Below are 22047 nucleotides of genomic sequence, written 5' to 3'. Positions count from 1 at the left end.
TTTATGACTTTTTTATTTTTTTTAGATAAGCCAATACTCAGTGAACGTGACATCGTGGGATTGATCATTATCACAGTAGTTTGCTGCGCCGTAGGAACATCAATAGTTTGGGTAATGGTTATATATCAGACACGAAAAAGACTTAACGTCGCTCAAATATCTGGTCAACCAACACCAGCACTAGTAGCTAGCCTAGAGCAACAGGTTGAAACGCATCTTTACTTTGATACGAGCTCTCAACACAGCAAAGACAGTGGCACTGGTGTGAGTACAAATCCAAACAACAAGCAGCTTCAGTTTTGTTCACCGGGTTCGTACTGTTGTTAATTGTACACTTTTCAAAACTATCAAAACATATAAAATAACAGCAAATTTTTTTTATTAGCAGCCTACTGTTTAAAATCATACATACATTTTTTCGCTGGTGCTTTTTTCTCTTAAAAACTGATGTATTATTATGACGTTCATTTTGTAACCATATTTTTTTTAATTGGAGGATAAAGTTAAAGAAAAAAAGACTACAATTTTTTTAAATTTATCTTTTCGTTAAAAGAAAAAAAACTGAATACACACTCTACATATTTCTTTTACATGTAAGCATACATCATTTAAGTTTAGCTTATCATAATAAGGTATCCATTAACATACAAATAATTTGAATATAATTTTTCAAAAATACTTGAACTAACTCATAAGATGCTGTATTTGTTAGCAGGGAGTTTAAAATCACACGTTTTGAACATGCTAGCTCCTGAAATGTGCAGTTTAACTATTTTCCACTTGTGCACTTTATTACCTTTAGAAGGCTCTGTTAACGTGACACTATCTTAAAACGTAGATGTATATGCGTGTTTATATATATTTTTCTGCAACATGTAGTCACTTTAGTCAGGCAGGCCATAAGCCCATGCAGCTCCCAATTATATATCAATACCCTGCAGTATTGATCCCATCTAAAAATATATGAGTATGTTCTGCCATGTTGATCAAGTTTATACTTCTGAATACATCTATAGCCACATTTTTTATCATTATGGATGAAACAATGCATAAATATTTTTATTATTTGGTTCAGTCAATGAAAATAACTATGCTACGGCTTTCCAAAAATTTAGGGAAAATTTATTTTCTTTCTCTATTAATTCAACAAAAAAAATTTAAGTTGTACCCATCCACAGCTCCCTTCCCTATTAGTTATTTCTTTTATCTTTTAAAATGTCTGTTTGCCAACTATGACATTAATTTTTATTTCATGCCACCCATTTAGTAAATAGATTGATCTTTCATTTATGAGTGATAAAAATCATTTATTTATTATCATCTTTTATTAGTTAACCTTAAAACTAACTTTGTTGAATTTCGTCAGCATAAAGCTTAGGTGCATTAACTTTTTTTCAATGCGATATTAAAATTTATTAGAGCTTGTAGTGCACCTAATTTGAACTAAATATTTCTAAGTAGCACTCTTGATACAAAAATAGAGTAGTGCCATTGTTAAAATTATACGACTGAACTCCTAACTCCTGCTTTTTTTCTAATCACTTTGAAATAGTGTTTTACGTAATTCATACGAAACATGATGATGAACTCCCTCTGCATAGTTCATTATTAGGAAATAAGTTGTGAAAATTCGATTTTTTCTTAGATTTTATTATGTATATGGAAAACTGTAAATCAAATTTAAAAATATTAAATATCAAAGTTTTAGCCCCTTTAATTATCTACCATACAAAAAAAAAATTGCGTAAAAGCAACTAGTTACGTTGCAAGTTGCAAAAATCCAAGAAAAGATAACATTATTACCGTTGTTAAATAACAACTTTTCCTATCGGGAAGTACTCAAAGGGTCATGGGTTCAAATAACGTCGAAAATTATCGAAATTTTTTTCTTGTTTTTTTTTTTTCGATGGAATGAGTAACCAGGATACCGAAAAATCACTTATTTAATTCATGGAACAAATAGTAGATTTTTCTGGTAATGTCCGGACCTCGAAGGGCTTCGTTTTTAGAAAAAAGTGAACACCTGGCCAGCACATCGGGTAAAGTCACTGTTGGTTATGAAAACGTCAGTACAGTGAGTTAGATAATGTATTGGAAAATAATGTTCCATTAAACTTGATAATAGCTGGAATGTGTTTTATACAATCGCTGCACCTTATAAATAGTACCGATAAGACGTTATGTAGAGTAACTTTAGACGAACAAGAGTGCATTTGAAAAATGTCTCACTGTGGTATTAAAATAGATGAAATTTTGTGTGGATGTTAAAAGCTGCAATACTTATCTTCAGACTTAATTTCAGCTCTTAATATTATACAGAACGCGACTAATTGAATTTCTAAAAAAAGGCTAAAAAATGATTTTTGGCAATTGGCGCATAACATACCGTTAGGATTAAACAAAACTCACTTTGTTTATCTTTTAATTTCAATTTTTTGGTATAATCAACTACTGATTAGTTATGAACTTTTTTTGCCGACAGACGCGTAGATCTTCGGTAAATCGCAAAAAAACAATTTTTACAGATTTTGACATTTTTTTTGACAGCCTCGCTGCAACTCACAAGTTGAACAAAATTAATATGTTAATACTTACGCAAAGATCTATAAAAAACACTTTTTCAACTGTTAGTATCAGTTTTTGGGACGCAAAAGCTAAATCTGACCAACTACCAGTAGGATGAATAATCGTGTCGTCTGAGAGGAACTTGGAAGAGGCCTGCACGAAAGACTCGCACATCACGCGGTCAGGATAAAAAGTTGATAGCAGAAAAGGTCTCTGGTGTAGTAAAAGCCAAAAAGAGTCCTAGAAATAATATATTATATCATACCAAATAATCATTGTTGCAACTGCAATGAATACGATACTCCAAATCTATAAAAATGTAGTAGAAGTCATGTGAAAGTAGTAGTCCAAAAATATGAACGATTCGATAAATAGGTACTGAATAATTCTATTTGCAACTAAAAAAGTTTAGAAAATTCAATTCGTATTTAAATAAATATTTTTAACTATGGTACATTGGCGTTCTTTACTGCACGTACTTGGATAATCATATATTTTTATTTTTAGTGTTAAAAGTAGCAATTTTTCACTGTAAGTCACAATTTTCCACTAAAAAAGTTTTTTAAGTTAATTAGCTATGAAATAACTCAGTGATTCGGCAAAACTGTTTTGAACTTTATTGCGTTGCTGGAGTTTTTCTCTAAATTAAAAAAAAAAAAAAAACATTGGTGTACGACCCATAAAAGTGGTATAGTTTTTATATAGTTATATATAGTTTTAAGTATAGTTTACCTTTCGAAAAATTACTCACACTTCGTTTATAAATATTGAGATGCTAAATTACGGTATAGTACATCCTAATATGTATACTTTTAAAGGACCTTTCATTTTACTGAGTGCAACTTGCCATTCTATTTTCTGCAATGAAGCGAAGCACCTAGTTTTTTTGTACCACCTGTAAATGTACCGTAGTCGGAAGGTGGGGGAAAGCGGTCTTGGTGGTGGTGGCTTGAACGTTAGCCTGAGTCATCCAGCGAGCTTTTTGTGTGCGTCTCTTTATATCTGAGACAGAGAAAAGTTTTTTAATATTTCGTTTCCTATTGCTATTAGATTCTTTTTTTTTTGTAATTTTGGATATCTCATCAGTTTTACAATGATGTTAAGTATTTGTCTGGATCCAAGAAATTTTATTATTCGTCTTCTTCATTAATTTAATTATTTTATTGATAAATTCATAATGGCTATAACTAATAACTTGCTCCACTACGTAACAAAAATTTTTCAAAATCTATGAATAAATATTGTTATCAAATTTATGCATGCAGTTATGATAAAATTTAATAAAATAGTTAAGTCAATGAAAAAGACAAAAACTATGATTCTTAGGACTCTCTGGCCAAAAAAACTTACGACCATTATTCGTTAATCGAGGAGCTACCTTAAAAAAAAGGAAAAAAATTACCACGCAATAAAAAAATTGCTAGTTATAGTTATTAAAAGCTTATCAATGAAATATTCAAATTAGTAAATAAAACGAATAATAATATTCTTCGGACCTGGAAAAATATTTACCATCATCGTGAAATCAACGAGCTACCCAAAATTAAAAAGTAAGAAGACTCTTAAACAAATAGATAATGAGATATTAAAAAATAATCCACTGTCCTAAATATGAACAGTTAATGACGCTAATGTACCATCGTTTAAATAATTTTAACAACATATTAAATTAACTCAAACGTTTCAGTTGTGAATTGAATCAGTTAGTCCCTATTGGTCAGATCATTTTTATTTTTAGATTGCTACTTCTCTGTTAATTATGTTATCGTATCCGTCCTATTGCAATTGCAAAAATTGTTATTTAATATCAGCGATAATGTCGGATTTTTTGCTTTTTTTCGCGATTTGAAACTTAACTGTTATCATACCGCACTTTTTTCAAATATTAGATGACTAAAAAGGTTATAACTTGAACATTTCACATTTTTGACTACAACTTGAAGTTTTCCAAAGATTTACTAAAAACTGAAGAAAATCGGATTCTTATGACTGATTTTTTAATAATAAAATACGCAGTGGGATTTGATTATTACTTTTTTTTTTATGTTATGTAAAACATGATTTTTAAGTAATTAAAAAAAAAAAAACCAAGAGTTAGGAGTTCAAACGAGAAATTGGCCTCTCGACGTCTTATTCTACTAGCCTATAAGTAGCCATGAGCCATAATTTTTCTGACATCTGAAATTATAATAAATTTCTTGACGGCTTTCATAATACTACGTGTTTGATTGCCGATTTTTCTAATTTTAACTTTTTATAAAAATAAGATGAATATCTTTAATAATTTCTTGTCAGTAAAAAATTTATTATTTATTATCAACATCCTTTCTAAATGATACAGACTTTCGTAACTTCAGTACTTAACTCTACTTGGCTCGCTCAACTTGAATTAATTGAAATTACGAGCCAAAAGCTTATATGGTTATTTAAATTAATAATATAATTTTTATGGTAATGAAATTCGTTATCAATATCGTGGGTGTAAATGTGTTTCTTGAATTTGCCAAAAAACTCATAAAAAAACTGTTGACGAGTACGCAACTCGAAACAACCTGTTTCATTTAGTATCCAATGTGTAGCTTACGTATGTAGAGGCTAAGTAAATAAAGAAATTATAGTGTCTAGTACAGTGTTAAATTATTTTAAAAAAAATTAACGAACAAATTTCATTGATAAAAAAATCTTGAGAAAAATTGCATAACACGTGAATAATGAAATCTGGTGCAAAAAAACTATGAACAACTAAAATAAAAAATTTAATTAAACAACAAAGTAAAACAAAACTACGTTATAAAATCGGTAGTTACATTATATAATAGTTACAAAAGACAAGAAAATGTTTGTCTATTGCCGTAAATTTAAAAAAACTATATGGGCTTGTGACGTACAGTATCTAGAACCTTTGTAAGTTCGCGCCCAAGACTCAGCTCTCACGGCGCATGAGCAGCGGATACAGAGTATGATGATCACCTTTCGGCGGCGGGCCCGAGCGTTATCAGCTCTCCCGCGCTCTCTCTCTCTCCGATCAGCCTCCGAACCTAACGCCACGCACACGACTGCTCTAGCTTTGAGACTCTAATAAACGAACATATACTTTGTTCCACGTGTATTCAATCCCCTTACACCCAGAAACTCCACAATTCCCACGTAACAGGAGGTTGTAGATAACCCGACCCCCAATTTTTGGCGCTCGACGTGTGGCGAGTTGTGTATGACAAAGTGATAGAAAATTTTTTTTTGGTTTTCTTTCGTCGTCGGAAAGCACCCACAGTGCAGTGTTAGTGGAAATAAAAAGAATTATCGTGAAAAGAAAAGTAAAAAAAAAAAAAAAAAAAAAAAGAATCTAAAGACGAAACAGTAAATAATAACAAGAAAAGAAAAAAATACAGTGTTAAGAAGACACACGCGGCGAGACACGTGAGAAACGAGCAGGTGTCAAGTACCAGCGTGGGCGCACAGCAGCCGTCCAGGAGGCCGGCACCGTCAGGAAATAAGACAAGGGAGAGCCAAAACACGAAACTACATCACACCACGCACCCTCTGGTAGCAATATTTTTCTTTGGACTCTTTGTTTACGGACTCGGAAATGCTTTGGATCGTACTGCTTACAATACTGTCCAGGTAGATAAAATTTATATAAACGGTAAATAATATTACTGCTGGGCGATAAGTTTTATCAAATAGGCCCATAACAAACAAATACAACCAAACAAACAAAAAAACAACCAAGCAAAATAAAACAAAATGCAGTCGGGGAAAATTGATAATGTTGTAGGTGGGGTGGTGGACCGCTTAGCAGACGCGGAGGTCGTAACAGACGACGGTTTATGGCTACAATTTTGCCATGATCTCGAGGTGGTCAAAGAATTAGAAAAGTCGAATGAAAAAACAAAAGACTTAATTGGAAAAATTTTTAAGGGCATGAAAACGGTCGTGCTAAGAGATAAGAAAAAAGAGGGCCCTAAGCAAATAATTGGAAAAAATGAACCTCAGAGTCATATATAGAGCCCTTGCGTAGTGATGATAGTGAAGAGGAAGGGGATGAGTCAGATAGGGGGCCCGCTAGGAATTAGCTTGGCAATTGGAGAAGGGAGACAGAGTTGCTCCAGAGATGGCCAGAAAGGGGGGGGGAGAAAATGAAAGAGAATTCCACAACAGAGATAGAAGGAAAGCTAGACCGATGCGGGAGTTCGAAAATTTTAAAAATAACCAGGAGAGGTGGGAGCAAACAACAGGTAGATCTACACACAGATCGCCGCATCACCGGGAGTATGAGAGGAATATAAATGACTCAATTAAAGAATTGAGCACAATAATCCCAACAATACCAATATTTACAGGGGACCCAATAAATCTATCGGCGTTCACAAGAGTAGTAAGGGCAATAGGCCGGCAGGTGGACGACAGAGACGTCCTATATTATTTGGCAACGCTGTCCAGCAGGCTAAAAGGTCAAGCGGCAGCACATTTAAATGATAGAATCACACAGTTTGAGTCTATTGAAGAATTTCTCGAAGAGGTTACGAAAAGGTACGGGGCCATCAGTAGCCCAGAGACAGTGATGGCAAAAATTAGGTCGGAACGACAAAGGGATAGGGAATCTGTAGAAGAATACTCAGATCGCATGCAAAAGCTGTTTAACAGGGCCATGGGGCTTCAAGAAGCAAACCTTGAAGTTTCTGAAATGTTAAGGCAGGAATTTAAGAAAAATATTAAAAAAGAAGTGGTGACCCAATATATATAGTACTTAATCCCCCGTACAACCACGAAGTTTCAATTCATAGGCCCATAACGCTAACAAAAGCCATTACATTGGCATTGAAAGTAGAGTATATGATGGCTATGAAGTCACCTCGAGTAGACAGCAATAAATATGAGAGATGGGAAAAAGAATCTAACAAAAGGAAAGACGAGGTAAACAAGTGTAACTATTGTGGCCGAATTGGGCACAAAGCAGAAGAGTGTTGTTCATTGTGGCACGACATAGAAAAAGGGCTGCTAGTGAAGAAAGGTCGCGGTGAGGAGACCAGAGCACCGTATTATACAATGTTCCAGGATAGGGGTGAAGAAAGAAGAGGTGGAAGATCATATAATGATAGTGGAAGAAGACCCGGAGACTACAGACATAATAATATAGCTCAGGCAGAGAATAAATACAACTTCGGCAGATATGGGAGAGATTTTGAAAGAGGGTATGCTTATCGCGAAAACAATAACAACAATAATAATAGTAATAATAGATATTATGAGCCGAATGGCAGAAATTACGGCCAAAGAGAAAGTGGCAGGGATGATAGCCAAAATAATTATGATTGGAAAAGTAACGAGCGTTATGAGCCTAGACACACAAACGGGACACAAGACGTAAGGGAGGCTGAACCTAGACGGGGTGATATCTCTAGTAAACAGAAGCCGAATTTTTAGAACGATGCTCGAAGTACTCCCCCAACATAGAGCATCGGGAAAAAGTGGCTACGTATTTTAAAGGATCAAAAGTAAACGATGTAAAAATTGAAGAGAGAGAAGAAAAACCCATACAGTCGGAGGTGTGGGGAAAGGAGATAAACGAAAACAAAATTAATACTCGTCAACAAATTGAACCAAATTTTAAAAAAATCTAAAAGATAAAAATATACCGATGGGAAAAAAGGACAAGAAAGAAGTCACGACGGTACTAATTAATTATGCAGCAGTAGGATGCAGACCGCCAACAGTAACGCTGGAGAGTAAAGATTTCCGAAATAAAAGATCAGATTTCTATGCTGACATGGGTGCTGAGATCTCGATACTAAAAGAAGATTATATAAAAGAAAATTCGCCATTAGATGAGAATCTAAAAGTAAAAATAATTGGAGTAACTCATGAAGAACGTGAAACAAAAGGCACGGTAAACACAATGATCCATGGTATGAAGTGCACTTTCCATGTAGTCCCGCAGGATTTTCCGATCGAAGTAGACGGAATCCTTGGATGGGATTTGTTGAAAAAATACAATGGCGAGGTGAGCGCAAAAACAAATACACTTAGCCTAGGTGTTGTGGAAACCCCACTGAAGACGGCAAAATATTTCGAGATAGCAGCGAGATCCAGGCAGGTTATATATGCAAGAGTCAAAAAAGAATTCGGAAAGATTCAAGTTGGATTTGTGCCACTTCAAGATGTGGGAGAACATGTGCATTTTGGAGACTTTTACGGCACTAATAATAAAGGTAAAATATATGCGGAATGCGTGAATTTTTCAAACAAAAAAAGGAGAATTACAGTACCGGAAGTGGATCTGATAGAGTGCGAAGAAGTGAAGAAAACGGAAATAACTGGCACTGTGGGGGACGGTGCCAGAGAACAAGAGACTGCATTTGTGGGCTTGCTCGAGGAAGTCAAATTGGAAGAAAAAGAAATAGAAAAAAAATACAGATTGAGATATAAAAACGTTGATGGAGATAAAGAAATCGACACGTACACGGAAAAAGACTGTGATATAAAAAGTGTCGAAGAAAGAATTGAAAAAGTTATGACACTGATCGATACTGAGGGCTGTAACGAAGAAGAGTTACAGCACGTAAGAAAACTAATATTAATAAATCTGTTTGTGTTTGGGTTGTACGGAGAACCGTTAAAAACAACTCATTTAATTAAACACAAAATAGAGACTACAACAAATAAGCCAGTAGTGGTCAGAAGATATAGATACCCGCCCGCAGTGAAGGAAAACATCAGGAGAGAAATTCAAAAATTGATGGATTTGGATATAATAGAACCGTCAACATCCCCATATAACTTAAATATATGGATAGTGCCTAATCTGCCAGGACAAAACGGCGAGAAAAGGTGGCGACTGGTCACAGATTTCAAACAACTGAACGAAATAACTGTTGGAAGCTGTTACCCACTACCGTTTCAAAGCGACACATTGGAGCACTTAGTGGCCGCTAAGTACATCACAGTAGTTGATTTAAAGAGTGGATTCCACCAGATTAAAATTCAAGAAGAGGATGCGCATAAAACTGCATTCTCGGGACCTGACGGGCACTATCAATATAAACGTATGCCAATGGGGTGTTCAGAGTCACCAAATACATTTCTGAGAGCGATAACGTTAGCTCTAGCCGATCTACAAGGGCAAGAAATTGAAGTATACATGGATGACATCATGGTGTTCGCAGCAACTCTCGAAGGACATGAAAAACGCTTAAAAAAATTGATAGAAAGACTGGCACAAGCAAATATGACCATAGAGCCAAAAAAATGTCAATTTTTGGAGAATCAAGCAAAAGTCCTTGGTCACGTAGTTGGAAATGGTAAGATAAAGACGGACCCGAAGAAGATCGAAGCCGCAAAAGAATATTTAAGACCGACAAATACAAGGAAAATTAAGCAGTTTCTTGGATTCGCGGGATATTACAGAAAATTCATAAAAGATTATGCAAAGATAGCGCGACCACTCTCTACAATGACAAAGAAGAATACGGAGTTTAAATGGGGTAAAAAAGAGGAAGAGGCCTTTAAAAAACTAGTGGATGCGCTATGTTCGGAACCTGTATTAACAGCACCGGACTTGAGTAAACCGTTCATTGTTACAACAGATGCGTCGGATTATGCCATCGGGGCAATCCTTAGTCAGGGAGGGATAGGTAAGGATAGACCACGTGAATATGCGTCACGGTGCCTCAAAGGTAGTGAACTTAGATATCCAACGTATGATGAGGAGTTGCTAGCAGTAGTTTTTGCAAAGGAACAGTTTAGACCTTATCTGTACGGCAGGAAGTTCACGGTGGTTACGGATCACAAGCCGTTGAAACATTTTAACACGTCCAAAAAACCCGACATTCGGTTCAACAGATTAAAGGCAGAGTTGCGTGGTTACGATTTCGATATAATTTATCGCCCAGGTATCTCAAACAATGCACCAGATGCTCTTTCAAGAAATCCAGTCGTAAAAGAGGGCGATAAGAACCCAGAACTACCGCGAATAGAACTGTATCAAATGGCAGATGAACAAGAGAAGGAAGAGGGTGTATTAAGTAATGGCCCACCAGCGCGTATGTTCAAAATTAGGGCAAAATCAAAAATACGGATCGACGGTAAGTTAAAGAAGGTAGTAGTGGAATCAGACTCAGATTCATCACATAAAAAACCCAGGAAGAAAAGACTGAAGTGGAATTGTGTTCGGAAGAAGAAGTTGAGAAAAAAAAACAAACTGAAGAGAAAATCTTATCGCAGGGGCCACTAAAGGATAAATTAGAGCACATGAAGAAAGAGAAGGGCTGGATAAAAGGGGTACAAAAAACGAGCACACCTTATGTCGTCATAGACCACCAAACAAGGCAAAAGCAAAGGAAGAAAAGACAAAGGCAGCTCGACACTCTAAACAGAATTAGACAGAATTTTTCTGTCACTCCTGTAAAAAACACACGGACTGAAGAAAATATAATAGTGAAATGGGAAAAAAGACCGGAAATTAAACACAATAATTTGGAGGACATCGAAATAGGCTTGAACGGATCAGAGCATGGGAAAGAGAGAGACGACAGTAGGGAGAGAAGCTCAAAAAGTCGTAGTACTTCGGAGGATCGAACGTCCGGGGAAGAAAAAAAATCAGAAAATCTACGACGAGAAAGGCAAAAAGAGTCTAACTTTTTTGCAAAAAAGGATTAAAAAAAACTTAACGATCTTACCAGCATTTTACAAGAAAAGACAGATAGACTAAAAAAAAAAGTTTTTGTCGACATCAGAGAAAGAGGGGTAGAGGGAAAACCAGGAGTCAGAATAGATGTATGCGAGGTAGAAGATAGCAGCAGGGATTCAAGTAAAAAAGGTGATCGAAACAAAGAAAAAGAGGGAACCGTAAGTACGGAAGAGAAAAGTGAAGGCAAGACCAGCAGTGAAGGAGCAAATCTTTCGTGGAATAATCAGGGAGAAAGGCTATCCTTAAATCGTGGTGAGACGTCTGGGGCGTTCGATAATTTAAATGATGAAGAATCAAGCAAAAAGAACCAATTGATTTCAAACGATGCACTTAATGAGCAAAAACGTGGATCAGACGGAAATTATAGAGAGATATGGAAAGAGTGGGATTTAGTAGATGTAAAGGGCGATGGTAATTGCTTGTTTTATAGTCTTATTGTACTGTTCGATCTGGACTTAACAGCAAAGCAGCTAAAGAAAATCTTACTGCATTCTGAACATATTAAAGACTGCGTCGACCCGGAATTTTGAGGAAGGATTACGAGTTTGGGGATGGAGAGTGCATTTTTGTTTTTTCTCAAGACTTCAAAAAGAACATATGTGTGCACTACGTAAATGGAGATGGACCTCCAATGTGTCATCACTACACAGGAATAAAAGGAGATAAATTTGAGCACATGCTGTATGAGCCGGAACACTATCAGGCGCTCTGCGAAAAAGGACAAAAACGCTATAAATCAATGTATGAATTATACAAAAATTCAAGTGATAAAGACAGTAAGATAGTACGAGGGGCGAGACGAGCAACATTGACGAAAAGAAATGAAAACAAGTTCCCATATACAAGACAAAAAATCAAGGGTAGAGTTAATAAGAAAACAAAGGAAGACCACAAAACAGATCACGAGACAAGTGATGAGTCAGATTCTGGATCAAAAGAAAAACGAATACCAAAGAAGCGCGATCCGCCACCACCTTCACCGGAACCACTGGATGAGCCTAGCCCAATAGCGGAACAAGAAACACCAAAAATATTAGATGACGACGTAAACAATGAAAGTCACGAAAAAGAAGTTAGCGATAATGAAAATGGAAAGGAGTTACTTAATGCGGACATGGTGGCAGATGATAATGCCGAAAGCACAGATGATGGCAAAATCAATATAAGTATACCAGGTTTAGATAGGTACAGAGCTTGCCGGACACGACTACCAGTACAAAAACTACCCTGGAAGCCAGAGGAAGATAAGGATATACCACCATTCCAAAGGCTTAAGAAAATAAACGAACACCCATTTAGATACATTGACAACTTAGCCTTCTGTACAATAACAGAAAACATACCGGACACAGAAGCCATAGACGCGCTTCACGAGAGAGGTTATATAAATCCAACAGCCTAGAATAAAGAAAATAGGAGGATTGGAGAGGTCTTCCTATCTCGAGCAAGAAAAGTATCAGTAATGCAGTTATACGTGAAAGAGCACTTTGACAGTGCGGGATTAAAATCGGATATTAAGAAATGCATATCGTCTTTAAAACAGCTCATGTTGTTTAACAAGTTGACGTTAGTAGGTATTATACGAGATCTAGCAATACTAAGCGTATCACAGTGGGACTATTTCGCAGAGCAATTTGAAAACACCTTCGAAAACACAAAAATATCGGCAGTGTTGTACTTGAACAATTTAGTAGAACCACCAGTTGAGCAACGATTTGATGTACTCAAAGAATACCACGAGTCATCGATAGGAGGCCACAGAGGTATAAACCAGACTTACAACAAAATTGCGAAAGACTATTACTGGCGAAATATGCGACCGGACGTACGTCAGTTCGTGTTAGGTTGTGAATCATGCCAATCTAAGAAACTTGTTAGAGTAAGAACAAAACAGGCTCTAGTTGTAACAGATACACCAGCTTGGCCATTTGAAAAAATATCAATTGATTTTTATGGCCCGATAAACAAACCATCGGCTCATGGCAATAGTCACATATTGTCAATTCAGGACTGGCTCACGAAATATATAATTCTTGTACCAGTAAAAAGAGCGACGGCGTTAGAAACAGCAAAAGCACTTTTAAACAGAGTAATTGCATACTTTGGCGCCCCAGAGAAAATGCTGTCAGACAGAGGTGCACATTTCCAAAACAAACTGTTGGAAGAGTTCGCAAGAGTATTTAAAATAGACAAAATGGGAACAACAGCCTTTCATCCACAGAGTAACGGCGCAATAGAAAGAATGCATCATACATTAACGGAATATTTAAAGGCGTACGTAAATGAAGATGACTTTTGGAACGATCATTTGGGCATGCGCATGTGCGCTTACAATTCGACAAAACACTCAGCAACGGGGATAGCGCCTCAAGAAGTATTGCTGGGCTACCCAGCCAGAATTCCATCTAGCTTCAAGAAAACAATGAATAAACAAACATATGATAAATATGTAGAAGACGTAATAAAAACAATGACGCGGCTAAGGACAATAGCAGCCATGAATCAAGTTCAGGCGAAGTAATGGTCCAAATATTATTACGACAAAAAATTGAACACAAGATTTTTCATGGAAGGGGAAATGGTCTATGTTCTTAAAGAGCCGAGAAAGAAATATGAGGATCACTACAAAGAACCATACGGAATCGTAGGAATAAATTACAAAAACCACAATATAAAACTAAAACGTGGCAATGAAACAAGAATTACACACGTGGACAAAATCAAGAAAGCATGCGTTATAAAAACCCAATTGTTAGATAATAGGGAACTCGGGGAATAAAGCAGGATAACAGAAACAAATCGCATGAGAGTAAGAAGTAAATAAAAAAATTAAAAAAAAAAAAAACGAGATATCAGAAACAACAAGACCAAAATAGTATACTTCTCTCGTAAGCATGGCCTTCGGACGACTTACGAGATCAGCAATCAAAACGGTATGAACAAAAAAAATACAAATCTTGTGTTTCAGGGCTGGAACCATGCCGGTAACACAGCAACCTGGAGAGATAGAGGAAATTGAAAGAAACCCTGGAAACATTGGTGGAGAGCTTGGGCCCAGTTCAAGCAGTCGCATCAACTTGGAAAATGATATGGTATGTAGATTGGAATGACGTTATCGAGGAGGTAAATTCGTTTTTAGACGCGAAAAAGCAAGCAAAATGGAAGTGCAGGGTGACGATAAAAAAGGAACACGAATGTATAGAACAAGTAGAGAACACGGCAGGAAAAGTCCTAAGGGCCTAGGATAGGGTAAAAGAGGCATATAGAACAGTAGTAGGCCAAAAGATCGATGATCAAAGCCAGACGGTGCAAGCGCTGCAGGGGGGTGTGACCGACGCGGAAAAAGAGAAAATACAAAAGCTAGTAGAGGTGATCCCGACTAACACAATGAAAACAACTAAGTACTTAACGGAACAAATTAGAGTCATAACATGTGGAAACCATGAAAGATACCTTCAAGATATAAAAACGTTTAAAGATAAAGCTGGAAGAAAAACGGAGGAAGCTTTAAAAATGTTTGCAGAGTACTTCGGCAATTATGACAGAGTTACAGAAATCGTGGGCGAATTTGAACACTTAGCCGAGAAACTCATAACAAAATTTGGAACAACGGTGGACATAATATACTTGGCGAGTCGGGGAACAACACATATACCAGATAAGGCATTGAGAGCAATTTTGGAAGCAAAAATTTTGGCAGAGCAGCTAAGACCAGATCTACAGTTCCCAGTAAGCGAAAATATAACCACAAAAGAAGAAATTGGAGAAATCTCAGAAATAATGACCATGGCATTTAACGGCAGAATAATATATTACATACGGATCCCACTGGTTACGAAAGAAAAATTGGACCTTCTTAGGATATCATCATTGCCAGTGGAACAAAAAAGCTTAAATACTACGGATTTAATGGCATATTTGCAGCCAACATACGAATACATAGCGAGCAGTGTTAGTGAGAGAAGATTTACGCCAATACCGCAAGAGGTGATAAGACTATGTAAAAGACTAGGAAAAACACGAATATGCACACAAATGGAGCCAACACAGGAAGTCGAAGAGGACCACCCCTGTGAGATACGTATCATATTGGGGATTGCAGTGAAGAAACCAGAAGAATGTCCGATAATATTAGCCAAGTTAAAGGGCACATTTTGGACACGTCATCATGTTAAAAAACAACATGCCTTTACCACCACGAGAAAGGACAAATTCCACATACAGTGTGAACACACCGAACACAAGATACTGAAGGTGGTGGATTCTGGGGTAGTTAGCTTAGCAAGATACTGTATAGCTCAAGCATCGGATACAAAACTGGATCCAGGACAAGAGGAAGGTGAAAATCGCATAATGAAGCTTGAAAGCACAAATCTAATTTTGAAGGATATAATACAAAAGGTAAAAGGGACTGAAGGAGGTATGTTATTGGAATCAATGGAAGCAGTGATAAAAAGAGACGGACTACAGGAACTCGATAACCAGGAGCACGAACTTGACGATAGGATAAAAACAGGTACTAAGCTAGCGGATATACTCCAACAGGCACACGAGTTAGTACAAATAAAGGAGGAATTCTCAATTTGGAAGGAATATGCATTGTTGGCAGCGGAAATAGCACTAGGAGTGGCAGCCGGATCTTTTGGATTTTTAAAATGGGGCGTCCAATAATACTTAAAGGTTTGAGAATGATTACAGGCGGACGGGAGAGGAACCGCGGAAACACCAACTCAGTACTACAAGACTTGTCAACCCAGAGGGCCATGGTTAATGCACGAGAGGTACAAGTGCTACTGGGCGAGCGGGTAGCATCAGAAGGCAGAAGACTACCAGCTCAGTTAACAACCAATCCGCGATGATTACTGAGATCGACGATGAAATAAAAAGGGTTATACATAAGATGTGTACAGATTAAAAAAAAAAATATATATAAATAAATAAATAAATAAAAAAATAAAAATAAAAATAAAAAGAATAATTAAATAAATAATAAAAATACAAAGAATATAATTATACGAAAATAATGTAAAGAGAGCAGCGCAAACAAGAACAATTATGTATACACAAATAATTCACAGACAACATAACACAAATATACTCGCACACACGAACAGTATGGTCATCGAGGACGATGACCGCGTGGCCTCGGACGTGTGACGTACAGTATCTAGAACCTTTTTAAGTTTGCGCCCAAGACTCACCTCTCACGGCGCATAAGCAGCGGATACAGAGTATGATGATCACCTTTCGGTGGCGGGCCCGAGCGTTATCAGCTCTCCCGCGCGCTCTCTCTCTCTCCGATCAGCCTCCGAACGTAACGCCACGCACGCGACTGCTCTCGCTTTGAGACTCTAATAAACGAACATATACTTTGTTCCACGTGTATTCAATCCCCTTACACCCCGAAACTCCACAATTCCCACGTAACAGGCTAAGCAACAGCTTGCACTACTAGTCATCGTCCTGTAGGTGCCAAGAGCTTTGAACAGGTTTATAACTGAGTAGATAAAATAACATATTTAAAAGAAATATAAAATTTGTTCAGAATATTGAAACCATCTCAGTCGAACTAATATTTTTAAAAAACAAGTAAAAAGTGTGCATTAAAAACTCAGTATTTTAAAAAATTTTCATTAACATAAAGTTACTAAAGTTGTTTCTAATAAGTATACAAGCAAATATTGATATGTTCGTCATCATATTTATTGGCTTGTATAGATCACGCTACTTTTTTCAAATAAGCACCCTTAGATTTATCCATAACATTTTTTAATAACAAATATACTAATGATTGAAAATTAAATTCAATTATTTTCTATTTCAAGAAAGCCTTAAGATAAAACCAATGTAATGATGTACCTGGCCAGCTTGGCAACGCTCACAACTACCCTGAGTACAACGCTACGAATACAACTGTATAGATCTGGCCTCTTTGGTACCCGTACCCCAGTGTCGTAAACTGAAGTATCCCTCACAGCTGTGGATTTTTCACTAACAAAGCCACTAGTTCATCCTTGACGAGCCACTAAAATTCCCCCAAGGAGCCACTACAATGCCCTTGAGAAGCCAATACTCGCGAACTCTGAAGCCACTAACCACTAACCCGCAGCCACTATCCGCTTTGCTCGGGAAGAGCACGAAGTCCACTCCGCAACCCAAGTCACCGCTAGTATTGTATTTATTGTATCTCGTAGCCACTAACTCCCTTCTCCAAGAAACCACTAACTCGGAGTGAGGAGCCCGTAAACGCATTGCCCTCACTACCTCGCGCACCTCGCGCACACTACAGCCACTGCCAATACAGATGAATCGTATTCACCACCATGCTCATGACTTTCTGATTCCTTGAGGCTCTTAGTACTCGATGTCGATTCCGGCCCCGATCTCTTTGTAACCCTTGCAGCCACCGATCACGCCCAGCCAGCCTAGATCCAATTATCCGTTTCCTGGTTAACACGACCCACAAAAAAAAGCAAAAGTCACGAGCCACATGAAGTCTTCGAGTAAACGTACAGAATTCTCTTTCGATTGCGTTAGCCAAGGAGAAAATCTAAAACCATGCATCATAACTCAAATTGATTGAGGACTAGCCCAGCTACTTCTCCCTGCTCAATACCTCGGAAAAGTCCCTATTAACAATCCTTGATTGATCGCCTACCATTAATTAACGATTGCTGATTGTCTAATTATTCATCAGCGCCCTTTTATATTTATTTAATCGTCCCTTAACCCCTATTAGCATAATAGTTTGACAGGAAAATCGTACCAGCGCCTACACCGTACCGGTCTGATCCTCATATTTCAAACCGTTCCATTCCGTCAAAAGTGAAGGCGCCACCACCGTCACTAGATATATATCCGACACCAACCAATAAGCCACACCTCTCATGCCTGAGTCACGTCAGCGTCACTCACTGAGCGCACGCCCACGACTTATGGCCTTGAGAGGCATTACCTGATCATGCCAAATACACACACAAGCACATATACATACATCTTGGAGATTTACCACAACCGGGCACCTGCGTGCGCGTGTTCGACTCTGCGACTCCGTTGCACCAAGAATAAGAAAAATATCTTCACTGAGTACGGATCTAACACACAACCTCGTATTTGCAAGACAGTTGCTCTATCAATTGAGCTACTAAGAAGTCATGCACTCACACGTACTCTAAGCTTGGAAATACTTTCATTTTGATTTTTGAGTTATTTTATGGTTGATTACTTGTTGGAGTCAACATTAATATCTAGATTATTGTTAAACATTTAAATCGTTTTCGATTGTACCTATTAAGATTAAGCTTAAGTTGAAAAATAGCCCTAAAACCAAGAATGTGGGTATATCTGAGCTGACAATGTGAGTGAGTGCACGATTCTTTAGTAGCTCATCTGGTGGAATAACTGTCTAAAAAATAAGTGGTTGTATCGATGTTCGATCTACACTCAGAGAAGATATTTTTCTCATTCTTGGTTTGTTTCTTGCTGGTTTCTTGAAATAAGAAATAATTAAATGTCAATTTTCAATCTTCAGTATGTTTGTTATTGAAAAAGGATTGAAACGGGTCTGAGAGTGCTTATTTAAAGAAGGTACCGTGATCTATAAGTAATAATTGATATCATAATAAACATATCAATGTTTGCTTGTATACCTATTGAAATCAACATTAATATCTATATTATCAGCCAGCATTACGCGTCTACGGTTTCAAGCGCCTGTCCACAGCGTTTTTGAGAAACTAAAAAAAAAAGTTTACCGACTAAAATGACGTCAGTCTAGTCTTTTCAGTCCAAAAGTAAAAAAATGATTGTTCCAATGATTGTTTGTTCACGATTGTTTGTTCTTTTATAGTTATTTTAATGGTATTATAGAAGTTCTTATTCATTTAATGCTCTGGGCAAGCGCTTGAAACGTCAGGCTTGTCAAGCTTTAAAATCATTTACCGTTGTAATTTGAAGTAATATTAATTTTTTCAAATAACTTTTAAATATACTTTTTCCTAAAAACGGTAAAAGGTGTTTGGTTTCGATGAATAATAAGTTAATATAGTTTAAGAAACATTATCACATTGAATATGGAAAATTTATGAAATTAAAGTCGAATTAAAAATAACCAATTATGAATAAAATTTCGTAGAAATTATTTATTTATTACACACATATTCAATGACAATTTTTTACACCAAAAATACTGTCTTGTTATTTACATACTGATTATAAAGTTTGACATTTACTTAGACATTTTGGAGTTTAAAAAATGCTTACGAATGCTTAATGTAGTATTTTATAACTTTTTGATTTAAAAACAATGGCTTGTGTATAAGAATTTTTGGGTACATTATTATTAATATACTACGGCACAAAATAATATAAACAATATGTAGGCTTTCTACTACAAGACTGTGCGCTTTCATCGAATCCTCTGATGATTTCAGACAACTCTACTGTTTACGCTGATTACATCTCTAATGTCACGCTCACCTCTGTCACAGACGCTTACACACTTATTCCTCGTTCATATTTAACGCCAAAAATATAATTTTATCTAAAAGATTAAGAAAAAGAGTCCTGCAATATGGTTTTTTTAATAGGGTAGCATTACATGCCACTAAATGTTCCTTCAGGACGTTCACCACACAGGGTTTTTTAATAGATATTATTCGAACACCAAATTAATATTCGAAATAGCATAAAAAATACCCACAAAAATTGCAGCTCGTTTAACTGTACCCTTTTTTTTATATGTTTCCTTTTAAAAAATATCAATTTTTCATGTAACATCATTAAAGAATGACGTAAAATTGCTATTATTTGATCTGTAGAAATTCCCCAATTTTTTGTATAAAACATTAGTTTTAAATAAAGTTTAAGGTAAAAGTGTGTACGTAAATACATCCACATAAGAAAATTAATTTCCAGCGTTGCTGCATATATTTGCGCTCTTCTCACCTTTCTGAACTTTTTTCCGCGAACTGTGATGAACGTCCTTAAGCCGAAAAAACTCACATTAGTCAGGAGTGAAAAAATTGTGAAAGAATAAAACGCAATAAAAATCAATAAATTTATTCATTGAATGCAAAAAAAACTTTGAAAAATTTTTTTATAAAAAGATAAAAAAATTCTATAATTCATTATTCATTTATTTTAAAAGTAACAAATAAATGATGGATAAATAAATATTCATTAATACATGGAAAAGCTGCTCTGCTAAAATGTACTCATTTCTAAACTAAAAAATAGTAATTTAACTAAAAAAAAATAATTTATTATATAAATGATTTATTTATAAATATGATTTAACTTTAAACCAAATGAATTAATAAACAGTCAATTAATATTAATATTAATAATAATTTACCAACTGCACCATAGTAACTAGTTTTCGAGTTTTTAATAGCGGGATCGCTCATAGGAGAGTGAGTAATGGCCTCGGTTTAGGTGCAGGAGATAGCAGGTTCAAGACTCATGTAAATCTTTTTTTTTTAAATTGGTTTAAAAGGAGAAAAAAAATTCATTTAAGTTTAAAATGTGTGCTGTGCTGTGTTGGCGCGGCTTTGTATGGTGTAGTGTAGAGGGGAAGGAACCAGCACGTGGCGGTATGGCATGGGAGGCAGGGCGAAGGAAGTGCAACATGCAAAATCCACTTGGGCCACACATTTTCTTAAGATCAGAAATCTAAAATCTTTCATATAAAAAGTTCGCTTACTCATAACGTGCCTGTAAAAGTATTACTTCTGAAATCGTAAAATTTGAAATGAACGTCGGCCATAAAAATGATGAATTTCTTAAGTTAGAGCGTTCTAGCGGCCAGATCGTTGCTATTATCATAAGGAGACAGTATTGTTTTGGAAGCTTTGAACATACACGTTGAAAAAAAGTCGTTGCTTACAAAATTATAATTTTTAAATTTTCAACCCCTGAAGACATCTATTAAACAATTAAAACTTATTTTAGCCATAATTCAAGAAGAAACTGCTAAAAGAAGCAATATTGACAGTTCTTATTGTTTTATTTATGATTACTTATGAGATCTGCAAGCTTAGCATTTGTAGAAAACTTTAAATTTTAAGCCCATCCATGTCAAGATTGTAATTTGACTCGGACTCTAAAACTTGGAGAGGGGGGGGAGTTTCTCTTACCATCAGCTACTTGTGTGCAAAGTTTCAGAAAAATCTATTTTTTCCATTCCAGTTGACATGGAATGACCCGCATATAGTCTTAAAGAGGGTCATTTTAAACATATTTTTATTAGTTTTGAAAGTTTTTTTTACCTTTCTATCGCCTCTTTGTCACTCCTCGCCCCTCCCCTTTACGATTTGATGTGGCCCATTTTGTCCCCTTACAGTTTTGTTCCCAAAAATGTAATTTAATAACTGTATAAATTACTTCAAATTAAAAAGTGGATAATTGTACGTGTATTTAAATTGTTAATCAGGTGTAATACATCTCCCCATGTTACTTAGTTGTATGGTCAAAAGTGAGTCTCAGCTTCCCCCGCTCTCTATTTGCCCTCCCGCAGCTTATCCTCTATTCAAATAGTTATTTGTTTATTTTCACGTAATTTTTGACTTCACTTAATTCCCTCTTCACCTTCCCCCAGTCCACCTGACTTTATATATTTTTATCACATTATGTTATTTATTTTCACGTAATCTTCTTCAATAACATTTGGATAATTTCTTTCCGATCCATGTCCACTATGTTTGAAGATAAAATTTTTGATCTGTTGATGACTTTACAGAATTAAGAAATAGGTGTGGAATGGATAAATACAATCAAAATTTTTAAACAATAATTTA

General features: G+C 36.1%; 1 protein-coding gene across 2 annotated transcripts in view; it reads left to right on the top strand.

Annotated features, from left to right (window-relative positions):
* The window catches only part of LOC106635898 (uncharacterized), a 606704-nt gene that overhangs the window by 564351 nt on the left and 20306 nt on the right, over positions 1-22047 (top strand). Inside the window, exon 14 of one of the 2 annotated variants that reach the window (XM_014348085.2) lies at positions 26-310. In XM_014348085.2, coding sequence (XP_014203571.2) covers positions 26-310 — 285 coding nt within the window. The remainder of the gene's footprint in view (positions 1-25; positions 311-22047) is intronic. The other variant, XM_014348086.2, reaches the window with a different exon arrangement.

This window comes from Copidosoma floridanum, unplaced genomic scaffold (assembly GCF_036245765.1).
Source record: "Copidosoma floridanum isolate Cflo_tuat_1 unplaced genomic scaffold, Cflo_Japanese_pri ptg000004l, whole genome shotgun sequence".
Classification (NCBI taxonomy): domain Eukaryota; kingdom Metazoa; phylum Arthropoda; class Insecta; order Hymenoptera; family Encyrtidae; genus Copidosoma; species Copidosoma floridanum.
This window is presented reverse-complemented; position numbering and strand designations above follow the sequence as displayed.